Genomic DNA, 13,393 nt, shown 5'->3' on the forward strand with positions numbered 1-13,393 from the left:
TGGGATCTGCTCCCTTTCAAATTAGCAAATGGTCATTAAATTTTAAACGCTGCAATACAAAAATGATATATTGGGACGTGATGGGACTTGATACATTACTTGACTTTCACTATTATTACAGGGCAATGCTGAGAGCTTATTTAAAATTAGATTTTTTTTTTTCTATCTATAAACATGAAATAATAGTGAGACTTGTTAAAGATGAAATTTTGCACACCAGATAACATTGCCGAACCATTTATCAACAAAAACTTTGGTTGTATGGTTCCCCTTCTCTGCTGTACATGTTGGCTTAGAAAATGTAATGCTGGAAAGATGGCACAGGTCAGAGGTTGGCAAAGGTGAAGGGAGTCATTCTACTGGTTTATAATTTAATACTCTCTCTCTTCATCTGCAGCCTACTGTTTGACAGTCCTGTCTTATTGGTTGCCAGTGCACTGACATATCTATTATTTACCTTTGTAATAAACTGCTCATCTTCGTAAAGAAAATATTCTCTCTTCTGGGTATTATGAAGCCAACAACAGAGACCATTTTAAAATTTTATTTTTCTTCAAGAACAAAATATAAACCCACCTCCAACACCCCCTTATATAATAAGCTGCAGAAACTCTTCAAATATTTACAAAAGATAAAATATAAAACAAATATAACCTGCTGCTGTCCATTAAAGACGGTTGCGGCCTCATAGTAATGGTTAAAACTGTGGTTTATGATGATCACATTGTGTTTCTCTTAAGGAATCCTGACAGAGAAAACTAATCCTAAAAGAGAAATCACAATGGTTTCATGGTCTTGACAGCTCAATAAAAATAAATATGGAAAGTTTTCATTCTACTGAGAAAATGTCAATCATCAAGTGCTCCACTAAAAGCAAACAATAGCCTAGACAGAACATGAATCAGTGGCAGAATCCAGCTAAATATTAGTGGGAAACTGGCAGAGTTAGGGTTGGTGTTATTGCTGAAAGAAATATAGCTTGATGAATGCCATTGGAAGTGAAGCCATTCCTTGAGTGCATACAGTGATAAATGCAGTGGAGCAACTGTGACTGTAGAAATGTGGCTGCTCAAGACTGGTGCATACTGACACCTACTGGTTAGTCATGATCAGGACGAGCAGCAAAGAACTATTCCACCCCAATGGGGAACTGTGTTTAAGAAATACAATTAGTATTTAAACAATAATTACATATATAAAAACTTCCCCAAGAAGAATCTGTTACAGCAATCTTACAACTTTCAAAGTATAGACTTAGTCTACATTTTTGTGTCCTCAAGGTGTTAAATCAGCATGTTTACATGCTTACTTCACTGTACAATCCCCTTTACTGTGAGAGCTTAAGCAGAAAAAAAAGTTAGGAGTGCAAAAAGCAAGATGTGTAATTTTATGGCTTACTGATGTGGGAAATGTGTCCTAGTGATAGCAGACGCGGCCTTGTGGTCTAGCATCAATTTATTTTTTTCACAGCTTTCAAGAGTCCAGTTTTTAAGCCACAATGCTTAATCTCCATACCAGGTGAAGCAGCTGGAAACAGCACGGCAGTTCCAGAGCAGGCACTTCAGTACTAGCTGTTCTACAGTCTGACTGGGATTCAGTTAAGTAGTCTTTTTATTGATGGGCTATTTCATGTGTTCTGACCCTCCTGGGCCTTGCAAACACATGCTGCAGCAAAAGTCAAGTAATGCCTTTGAGTTCTCAATCTCTTCCAGTGATGACTCCTGAAGCATTAAGTCTTTCACTCAAAATAATGATCTGTTGAGGTACGATCCATCCAGGGTCCGTGCTAGTCCCCAGGTCAGTCTATTATCCAAAATGTCAGTCTACTTTGACTCAGCTATTGCCTAAAACAGAAAAGCAACTCATTAATAACTCCAGTACACAACAATACAGTTCCACAAGTTCACCTATGTGCTTACAATATTTATCATTACATTGGCCTGAATAAGACAATACCATGATTCTTCCCCTCAACACAATTTTGAAGGAAAAAAAAAAGAAAAAGACAGTAACGGCTTTCCTACAGTGTTGCAAACCTTTTTTTTAGCTTTCCTGTTGCTAAGCTAATACATGCTTCAAGCACAAGTTACAGGGATGCCTGCTTATACATACAGGGGTTTTCAATGGCTTGTGTTGTGTCAAGGTTATCTGGTATTTAAACCAATACCGTAGTTTAAATGTCCAAACATGCTGTTGTGGCACTTTTGTCTAATAAAGGCTTCAGACTCACCCTCATCATCAGAATCAAACCCAAAGAGGTTTGAACACTTCTGCAGCTCGAGATGGCTCTGCAGCTCCTCAGCACTGTTGAAGGTAGCAAAACAATTGGCACATCGTTGTCTCTGCAGAGCTGTAGTAACACTGGCCTGCTCTGGGGGGGAACTTTTCTGAGAACATTGGAAAAATGATATCTCCTTCCTTCGTTTTGGCATCGTGATGTACTTTTCATCAAGGTATGCTGTGGGAGGAAGACGCATGTATGGCCTCCTACTATACTTGGCAAGAATGTCCATACGCACTGTAGATTTCACTTCCTTTTCGGCTTGTCCATTTACGACTAAAGAGTAACCAGGGCTGCTACTTGATGATTGCAGCGTTTCAGAAAAGGTTTTTGTCTCTTCACCTACTGAGGTCTCCTCCACGTCTACTTGGACCTCAGTCAGCGGTTGGACTTGGCAATTTGACTCGACTACTTTTGTGTTACGTTCTATATTAATGTTCTTGCGCTTCTGATTTGCTTTGTTGGGGTCAGAGGCTTTTTTAATATTAGTTTTCTTCAATTTCTTCTCTTTTGTTTGCTTCTGTGTGCTGTCTGCATTCAAAGGCGCAGGTGTACAAGTCTTTTCGTTCAAGCTGTTGGAAACGGCAGGCAGGGAGCGATCGGCACTGTCAGGTGTTGTATCTGAGGCCTGTTCCGATGCAGTTTCTAGCTTATTCAACTTTTTTACCAATTTTGCATTGGCCTCAATCTGTTGTTGGACTTCAGATTTTCCCTTTATCTTTTTTGTGACAGATTTGTTGTTTTTGCGTGCCTGTTTTCCCCCACCTCTTCCTTTGTCCCCTTCTTTATCAGTGTTTTTGTGCTTCCTCGCTGCCTTGCCTGAGTCTGAAGAAGCAGTTTGAGTTTTTTCTGTCCGTCCTTTTATTGGAATGTGGGATTTCTTTGGCTGTTCCTCGGTTGTTATTCTCTGCGTTTTCTCTTCAGAAGCAGAGGGTGGTGTACTTTGCTTATTTACACTGTTAGTTGAAATAGCAGACATGTGAATATCTGGGTTTTTCGGTGCCGAGTCCACGTTTTCCGTTTTTGCTTTTCCCTCCTCATCAGTACTTTCTACAATTGCTTCTGTTGCTTTAAGCTCAACAACAAATTTCGACTTGCTAGGCTTTTTCAAGCCCAACTCTGATTCTTTGAGATCTTTTTTCTCGATCACATTTGTGTTGGCTTTGCCACTTGCAACCTTGTGCTTCTTTGACTTGCTGGAGGATGAAGAAGCAGTTTGCCTACTGTTGTCTTTAGAGGGGAAGCGTTTCTTCACTTTATGCAGTTTCTTCATGTTGTGAGCTGAGGTGGCAGTGACTGACTGACTGTTAGCCTTTAAAACAGCTGTGTAGTTATTTTTTGAAACCCCTTTTTGTTGAATGTGATTTTTCTTGACCTGCTTGACTAGTGATTTGTTTGACTTTGATTCATCAATTAAAGTTTCAGTAGCTTTGTCTACAGGATTCTGTTTTTCTTCTTCTTTTCTCACACTGGAGGACTCTGTTTTATGGTTGCTTGCAAGCTGAGTTTTCTGTAGAGCAGTTTTGTCTTTAATGGTGTCGTGGTTTTGACCAGCAGTAGTCGTTTCATCGCCCACAGATTTATTGGATTTTGGAGGACGCCCTCTTTTTTTAGGACCTTTTACTTTTACTTTGACCAGCTTTTTCTTGAACTTGTGTCTCACTTTGTGGTGTTTTAACAGTGATGATGAGACAACTTTGTGAACTACTAGAGTTGTATTTACCCTTCTTAACTTTTGCCTTGATCTCAGATTAGGAACAGTAGACTGTGCTGAAGCATCTTTCTTTGAGAAATTGTTTAAAACGTTTGATTCCTTTGCATCAGTTCTTCCTTTCAAATTCTGCTTCAGAGGTGTAGGAACAGGAGCCTTATGTTTTCTTTCAGTCTGATTTACAGCCGCTGTAGTATTAGCATCTTTTGACTTGTGATTTTGATGTTTCTTCCCAGTTTCCGCGTTGCTGTGTTTATCATGCGTTTGTACGTTTGTGCTCTTTTCAGGTTTAATAGATTTGGAAGCATAATGCTCTCTTTCATGAAGGTTCAACGCCCAGAGACAAATAAATAGTTGAGAGCAACCAGGGACGCAGCACACTGCCTGCAGTGGACTGTGTCTCCTTGCGTGACGTCTCATTTCCATTCCGGTTTTGAACCTGGCATTACAGCCCTGATGAAGGCAAGGATGCCGTGGATATTGTCTGTGCCTTTCAACATGGTGCAGGAAATGTTCAAAACTCCACAAAACCCTCATGCAAATACTACATCTACTATTTCCAACACGGAACGCCAGTTCTAAAGGTTGGACCTCACCATGGTGGTCTTCAAGAGCATGGTATAGGAGCGCAACACGGTTTTTTGCAAGGTCTGTAAACCAAGTACATCCATTCACAGGACAACAAACCTTTCCTTGCGTCTCCACATGATCGTCCTCAGCATCTTTACAATTTTGTTTTTTGGCAGATTTCAGATGCTGCAGAGATTCTGTCTCCATTTTATCTTCATTGTCTACCTGAGCTGAAGATGAAGATGAAGAATCCATCTCTACGTCATGGTTTTCTGGCAACTCAGACCCATTTCTTGTTTGGGAGGTTTCCTGCCGTGACTGCTTGTCTTCCAATTCTTTCTTTGCTTTGAGAAGCTTTTGCTTTGTGTCAACATGCCGAAGTTCTTTCTTTTTGCCAAAATGTCCATTTACCTTACTAACAAGAGGTTTACTATTAAGGTGTTTTAATGTATGTGGTTTCTTTTCTTGTAAAAACTGACCATCCACAGGCTTGTCATTAGATCGCAACTTCCTGGATTCAGATGGATGTGAATCTGCAAGGCTTAATGATTTAGGACAGAAGTCAGATTTTTTTAGTCTCCCACTACGACGACCACAACACATTTCTGGGGCTTCAGGTTTAGAGGTTTTAGGTGTCGAAACTGTCTCTTTGCTTTTCTTTAGCTTTTCTAAATGATCAGACAGGTGCATCATGGCCAGGAGGTCATCTTTGAAAACTGTCCCACAGAACATGCACTCATCTTTACGATAATGGAACATCGCATGTGCTACAACACGACTTCCCTTAAAGACCTTGTCACAAAAAGTACAAGAGAACTCCAACTTGGATTCTTCTGATTCTGGTGGCGTTTCCATGGGCTCGCTGTTTCCCGGGGTTTCTGGACCAATATTCTGAGTTCTCCCATTCCCTTTCTTTCTATGAACATCAGCAAATGTGGAAGCCTCTTGCTCTGGTACAGAACAACTGGAGCTACTCAATGTTTTGTGAGGTACTTTAGGTTTATGTCCAGCAATTGAGTCCCTGCAGTTAATTTTCTCTAGAGCTTGCCGTTCGTTACTCTCAAAAACTTGAGCAGGTCCCTCATGTGCAAGTTCAGTAACCATCTCTGTTACTAATGCCAGAGCAGATGTTTGATTTGTACTGTCCTGGTCTGTATGTGTACAAGTACCCTGCATCTCTGATACTTTACTTAGTGTCACCACACTTTCTCCAGGGCTTATATCATTTTCACAAGGCACATGTCCTCTAGAGTACTTTGGTGAAGCCTCTGTAACAATTCCCTGGTCAGTGCTGTTGCAGGATTCTTGGTTACCCTCACTAAGAACATCATCTTGGGACTGAGATGACCCAGCATCTGAAGATCCTATGTTTGAAATACTGGCCATACTGGATATTGGAGAGATTTCATCTGTAACTACAATCTGATTTTCGTCTGAAGTTGTGGTCTGTAAAACTTTGGGTGAAACTGTGATTTTTGAAACATCTTCTAAAGCTGGAACTTTTTCTAAATCTGGGGATTGGGTCACTTTAGCCACTGTTGCAGTTTGTGAGGCAATAGTGACTTTCATTTCAACAGCAGGCTCTACACAGAACTCTAACACTGAAGCTACTGTTTGTGCTTGTGCGAGTTTATTCAACATTGGAACCTCTGTGACTTCAGATGCTGCTAAAGAAGTATGTGATGCAATGGTAATTTTCATATTAGCAGTAGAGTTTTCTGAGACATCTCCTGCTGAAGACGTCTTTTGTGGGACTGCTTTTGTAGTTTGAGCTTGTAGGCCTTTTTCAAAAACTGGGGACTCTCCAATGTCCCCTTCTACTGGTGTCTCAGAGGTAATCCCACCTTTAATCTCAGTGGCTTGCTTTTCGCCAAGCTCTCTTGGTGGTTCTTTAGGAGGACTTCCCTGCACAGAAGAGCGTGTGATTGTTGATACAGATGCCTGAATATTCAACCCTTTACCTTTTCCTTTCTGTCGCCGAGCATAACAGTGCAACTGTAGTACAAACATACTTGCATCCCGTGCTCTAAGAACGACCTCTCTGCGATGCACAGTCTTCACAGGTTGCGATGTGGCAGGAAGCTTCACTGTAGGTTTATAAAGAAGCACTTGAGGGAACCCTCGCTGTCTGTTGCAAGTGTCTTCAGTAAATGTACCCATTAGTTCATTGTCTGGTAGGGAGAGCTCAAGAATTACTTGTGGAGGGGTAGATGGTTTTGGAGAGTCCAAAGAAAATCCTCTCTGTGGCTTGTTGTTTTCACTTGCCTTTAAATGAGAATTCAATGATGGTTTGTGTTTTACATTGTTCTTGATCTGGCCAGGTTCAGCCCTCTTTATAACAGAGGATGGATGGTACTTTTGATGTTTCAAACCATGCTTTTTGATCCGTGGAGAAACATTATTCGCTTCAAGAGTTCCTGAGTCTTCCAGAAGCCACTTGGGTTTTCTAATCCTCCGTTTTGGTGGATTCTTCTCTGAAAGTCGTGTGGTGCGTCTATGTTCCCCATATGCCATAGCTCCATTGTCCTGAATTCTGTCCAGCTGCCAAAATGATCGCCTCAAGGGTTTAGATGATGCTTCTTTCAGAGGCCGTGAACTTTGTTTACCTTTCTTCTTTAGAGCTTGATCAGCATTTAGCTGTGTTTTGCCGGGGCCGACCTTGAGTCTTTTGGATGCAGTGTCAGTAACCTCTTTATGATGCCGCTTTTTTGCTGCTGGTTGAAGTGCCCCTTTACTTCCTTTGGGACAAAGTAATGTGCTTGATTGGGAAGCAGGCTCTTTGGTGCAATAGTTAGAAATCCATTTGTCCTCCATGATCTCTTCATGGGCAGCACTAACAACCTTCTCATTCATAAGTTTTAAACAATTAGTCCGCAAAGTAAAGAGGTTCCAAAACTCCGGGTCAAAACAGAGATCCTTCTTCAACACCTGAGTAGAGATAGAAAACCAAGTGTTTTAGTACCACAAAAAATAAAGTTAAATGTACCATGTATTATTTTCAGCTTTTTTGAACTGAGAATGTCACAGAGTCTTCTCAGAAACCTGCTTTACCTGTAGTGTCTCAAAGCGAACGTGATTTCTAATGGGGCTGTAGTCCACATGATACTCTTGATCAGGATGCATGTAGAGAAGGTACACCATTTTGTAGGCCTCAAAAGTGCGTTCCAGGAAGAAGACAAGAAGAGCACACGCCCGGGAAACCTCTAGGTCATTGGGCAGCAGGCCAGCAATGGTTTTGTAGATTAAAGATTTGGTGACCAAATCACAGGGAAGGCAAGACTCCAGGGCACTAGCACAAAGCTCCACGCAGAACTGGACACCATCTTCACCCAGCTAATAAAATACAAACCAAAGACTATTCAATTCAATACAGAAACCAATTTTAATATCATAACAAATCAAATTACAATACAATATAATCTTTTAAAAACTATTTTCCAACTTTATTTCACCTCTTGCAGTATGGCTCTGATGAATGGGAAGATTGAGTTGACATTGGTGGCAGACAACATCAGCTGATGACTTTCCTCAAGTAGAGTTTGCTTGGATGTTTTCAACCGACTATGAAGTTTACTCCAAATGAAGACAAGATCGCTGAAAAACAAAAAACAAAACAGATATAATAATTGTTCTTAATGCATTAAAACTTGGGTCCTATGAATTTTACCTGGCTCAGATGACATTTTAAAAGGATGTCTTATTACATTACTTATTTAGAAATGTACTTACCACAAATAGTACGTGTCTCCCCTACGAAGCTGCTGAGAGAGAAAGGCTCTGCTTAGAGCTAGTAATAAATCATCTTCTTCCTCACACTCCAAACTACAGATAATGTGAACTGCATCGTTGCCATTAAGGTCAGCCACCTGAAAAATACTGAGAGAGTTAGTTTTTGCCCAAAGTAGTTCTCATGTGTATATTTTGCTATGGTTGTGTAGTAGCTAGTACAACATACTGAAGCAACAATTCTCTCAATCTGACTGAAAGACACACTACTCTTCCTCGTACAGTCACACCACCCACCTCTTTCAGTAGGCGATCGTGCTGTGAATTTTTGTATAGCCATGTGAGGTAGACCTGGAGGAAGAACAAGTATTGTCCTGCCGTGGGATGCCGAGCACAACACTTAGCCAGGGCCATAGCCTCACTGATCCTTTCACAGGATAAAAGGTAGCGTACCCGCAGCTCAAAGAACACTGGCACCTCAGAGCTGATGCAATCATCCACTAAGAGAAGGCCAAGCCAGAGGAGAGTTTTAGTTTACTTTGATAATACCAGTGGAAAAATAAGCTTAAAAATAAAGTGCATATATTTGCATGCATCCAAACATTTGAGTCAGTACAGACTGCACTGCCAATGCAACGACTGCACATGTGCCAGAAAAAATAAACTGACGCCCATTTTACACACCATCAGTGCATACTGTTTATGTCATACCTGACAGGTTTAGCTATTTTCACATAATCTAAAGTGGAATCTTGTTTGTGATTTTTTATGAGAAGAAAATTACATGAAAATGTATCTTTTGTCTAAGAAAATATCTGACACAAGGCTGATCAAGTTTTTAACACTCTGACAATATTTAAACATGATAAACTTAAATTTTCTGTAATTGTTCTGTAATATTTTTCTGAGACAAGGTTAAATAAACAAAACGAACAAAAACAAAAAACTGTGACAAATAGCTGACAGAAAAGGCTAACAATTATCTGCAGCTGCCATGGCTGAGCAGTCAGTGTGTCATGAAATGATTTAGATGTGCATTCAATGTACAAGACTTCATGGTTAAACCCAGTGTGACATACAGTAGGTGAAATAATACAAGGCATAAAATGAACGTTCAATGTACCTTCATTCTGAGGTAAAGTGGACTCACTGAGGATTGCCTGTAAGGCCATGCTGGCCCAAGGCCCACCATCCTGAACCAAATGCTCCACCTGAAGTAAGTGAACATTCTGATGCCTTGCGAGGACCAAATGACATTCCTAAAATATTGGCCAGAAAAGTGGAAGGAAAAAAAAAAAAGATTTGTAATAGTACTACTGAAAATTAAATGAATTTCAGAATCTCCAACAGCCTGTGCTACAATAACTGCCTGAACAGTTTAAGGTTATTTAAACTTGTTAAAGGAAAAACCACTATGAAATATAAAATGAGGTCCTTAGGTTTCTAACCTGTAATTTATAAACAAAAACAAAATGTATAGTAAATGTAAGGTGAATTTTCTGCACTTGCTTCTCACCTGGAATGTAGCAACGAAGTGTTTCAGTGGCTCCTGACCGAAGTCCTTCTGGTCAAAGAACAGCAGCAACTCAAAAACACTCCTGTGATGAGATTAAAAAGTGTTTTTTCTATCCTAAAAAACAAATCTACATTTTGTACAATGTAATCCTTTTCTCTACGTTGGATCTATAAGCCCAACTAACAAAAAATATGTAATTTGTGTGGATGCGTAATAAAAAGATAATACAGTTAACTGGGAAGCTGTTTGGATCCCTGGTGAACCCAGGACAGAGGGTTCATGAAGTAGGATTAACAGCTGGCAGCATAACAGGGGCTTTTGTGGTTTATAGATGTGCTTGTGTAAACCAGCAAACACAATCAACTTTCAATTCCATCAAAGTTTTCCACTGACTACTTCATGGGGGGTCAACAAATACATCAATCAATCACTTTCCTTATTTAATCATGTCTTATGTGTTTTTTTCCTTTTGTAGGTGCCAACTAATATTTTATGTGTGTTTTTTCTAAAGGCATATAGTGCAAGGCCAGCTCCCTGAAGGACAATAAAGAATTTAATTGAATCATCACAATTATGCCAATTTTAAACTTTGACAGTGAATCCATTCAAAGCAGGAGCCAAAATCATTAAAATATATATCCAGACTACTCTCTCTATTATGGAAAAGTGAAATTGTTCTTAAAAACAAAAACAAAAAAGATCTAAGCAATTATCCACATTATGATAAATTTTGGGTTGTTAAGAAGCAGTACTCAAGAAAGGCCTTTTAACAATATTTCTGCCACCTGAATCCATTAGACAATAACGCATTGTGTGTTCAAAATATTTCTTACTAAACTGGCTGTATGCAGCCTTCGTATTTAAAATAATCAAGATGCAATTCTGAAGCATTGCTTTAGAAGTTTAACATATTTATTGCTCAGCCCACATTAAAAAGGACGAGACTCAAGAGACTGTGGCAGCCTTAGAGATCTTACAGACTGCATTTCTGTCAGTAGCCCACTATGCTGCTACCACGTAGTGCAAAATTCATAAACCTGTCTATAAAGGTGTTGTCTCATCACAAGTTAAATGATCATATCTGTCACTGCACATTTATGCGATAGTTTATGTGACTGAACACCATATGTTGCTTGCAAATGACATTATGTTGACACCATGTTGCTAACGTTGCTACATTGAGTTGGATGGACAACAACACTAATGGCACTAATGTCTGCCGCTTTACAAACTGAAATATGTATAAAAAGCACAAGAAGAAGAAAAAAAAATGACAATTTGTCAACTGTTCTAAATTACACCTTTAGGCGCCATTTGCAAAATCTGACTTAGTCATTGTTGTCTCAAATGAAAAAATAAATACAGTAAACAATCATAGCATCAGTAACTTAAATCAGTGGTGACTGAAATCAACTTATTGAGAGGACTGTGTACTTACAAGGCCAGGCTACTGAGTGTGTGGAGCACATGATCACAGTTTGATGTGAAGAAGATGGAGGCTCGAGCAAAATAAATGAGAGCTATCTCAAGGATCCTGAGCTGAGGCAGTGGCACCTGCCAGTGAGAGGCATGCTCCTCCACAATCTGCATAGAGAAAAGGCAAAACAAAGATGAGCCAATATTAGATGTTTTGACTGCAGTTGTAGGTAGACTGAAAGGCTCTGTCTGTTCACATTGGGCAGTGTTTTGCAACGATTAATGAACTGTCAGAGACATAATGGATAACCATAGTCAAATGACAGTTTAGTAAGGAAAAAAATGCAAAAAATGATTGCTATTATTCTCTTACACACAACTCATTTACAACAACTAAAACTTGGAAGCAATCCCAATGGGGGATCCACCTTTGTTCTTATGTTGTTAAGTCAAGATACTTATTGTGCATGAATGAGGTCCAATTACATAACTCAATAATAGTCAAAAAGGTTAGATTTAGTGCCGCTTAACACAATACTTCAAGCTCCATCTCATTTAATGTTGTCATACTGCCCTCTAATGGAAAAGAGCCAAGGCATCACCTCTTGTGCACAACTGAAATCCTGTGAATGTTAGCTGTCAACACAAACAGTGTTATTCTCCTCTCTATTCTCAGTCAGTACATCTAGTGTCATACTAAATAAAATGGCAGCATGTTAGGAAGCAACACACGAATAAGGTTTTGCAGCTTTCTAGGTTGAAAACCCAAATGAAACACACTCCCTTCTCACATCAGTTCATGAATTTATATTTTTGCGTGCCTAATAAACGTTTTTATTCAAAAGCTTCATTAAAACACTGTATGTAAAGTTTAAATGGCATACCAATAGCCCAGTGCCAAGATAAGAATTATTATTCTGTATTGGGCAACAGAAAACAGCAAATTACACTACCTCACTAGGTTAGTAATTAGGCAAGGTCATTAATTATCGCTGCTCGGTGACTGTCGAAAATGAAATGTGCCTCAACAATTTCAATTTAAATACACTACTCCATTAGATGCACTGACATATTATTTGTCTCAAACGTTATAGCACTACAAATCCTTTAGTATGTGAGGAATCCGATTAATGCGGGTAATTTTGTTATCTATTATACCTACAGTACATCTACAGTTACATTTCCAATTGTTGTTAAGGTTATCACAGGTCATTAAGCCAAGTCTCGCACCTGGACTTGCTTTATAATGCTGACATCAGAATACATGTCAATCACTGATTAGAGACTAACTTAGCTAGCATCAGATCATTTCCCCACTAATTAAGTTACTTTTTTAAAGGTGTTGTCTGTCGGCAAAAGTTGCCCAGTCGACAGCTTAGTTTAGTAAACATTCACCGTACTAACTATGCTAGCTTACGGAGCTAGCTAACTGGGGGAGCTGGATATAACGCTAAATCCAGTTAGCTTGCTAGCTGTGCGGTGAAAAAATATTGCTTAAAAAAGCCTAGAATGAAAATACTCCAGTAATATAAAATATCAGATGCTACGGTGGCGCCGCATGAATCCTAGCCTAGGTTATAAGGCATAATGTTCAAAAGGCGTTATGGACATATATTTGTTTTCAAAGCGGCTGCAGCTCGTTGGCTAGATGCTAACGAACCTGACTGCTAATGCTAGCCGTATAACGAGCAGTTCTGGGGGAGGGGAGTCTGCTAAATGCTCCCGTCTTTGACAACAAGCCTGTCACCAACTTCAGCTTTGGCTCCTACCTTACGAAAGTCAGAACAGAATGTTTTACTATCGGCTCGCAGTCCATCATCTGAATAGCGGCTTAACAAACTCTGCAACTGGTTTTCTAGCCCCTCTAACTCGTACGTTCTGCCCTCCTCCGCCATACTGCCTGTCAAGCCTGGCTCGTAGCAGCTACCACACAACACATACATCGCCACAGTCAACGATTTGCATTGACAGCGCTGATTGGCTACTGCTAACGTAAAGGGGTTCGCTTCTTTGCTACACCAGAACACAGAACATGGAGCTATTGCGGGGCGGGCTGTGGATTCCTTTGTTATTATAGCTACTCCGCTGACCATGTATTGAACACGGTGTTAGGAGCAGAACATTACAGGCGCCTCAAACCACATGGCAGACACAAACAAAGTGCGTTAATTGT

The 13,393-nt window shown here is 39.9% G+C and overlaps 1 protein-coding gene across 1 annotated transcript; it reads right to left on the bottom strand.

The window, feature by feature from the left end:
• Nucleotides 1-529: 529 nt before the first annotated feature.
• Nucleotides 530-13,158, bottom strand: LOC137126154 (titin homolog). Its single transcript, XM_067502639.1, has 10 exons — nt 12,990-13,158; nt 11,243-11,388; nt 9,805-9,886; nt 9,412-9,547; nt 8,586-8,788; nt 8,292-8,428; nt 8,015-8,156; nt 7,614-7,895; nt 2,231-7,490; nt 530-1,844 (listed from the first exon to the last, which is right to left on the bottom strand). Exons 1-10 carry the CDS (start codon nt 13,113-13,115, stop codon nt 1,834-1,836), a joined length of 6,525 nt encoding a protein of 2,174 aa, XP_067358740.1. The 5' UTR covers nt 13,116-13,158; the 3' UTR covers nt 530-1,833.
• Between the last annotated feature and the right edge of the window lie 235 nt (nt 13,159-13,393).

This window comes from Channa argus, chromosome 4, assembly GCF_033026475.1.
Source record: "Channa argus isolate prfri chromosome 4, Channa argus male v1.0, whole genome shotgun sequence".
In the NCBI taxonomy this organism is placed as follows: domain Eukaryota; kingdom Metazoa; phylum Chordata; class Actinopteri; order Anabantiformes; family Channidae; genus Channa; species Channa argus.

Bases quoted from the DNA above. Each gene is read 5' to 3' on its own strand.
- LOC137126154 (XM_067502639.1), bottom strand. From the start codon at position 13,115: ATGGCGGAGGAGGGCAGAACGTACGAGTTAGAGGGGCTAGAAAACCAG. The intron at 9,887-11,242 runs GTAAGTACACAG...ATCTCATCACAG, and splicing joins ACACTCAGTAGCCTGGCCTT to GAGTGTTTTTGAGTTGCTGC. The intron at 8,429-8,585 runs GTGGGTGGTGTG...AGTATTTTTCAG, and splicing joins ACGATCGCCTACTGAAAGAG to GTGGCTGACCTTAATGGCAA.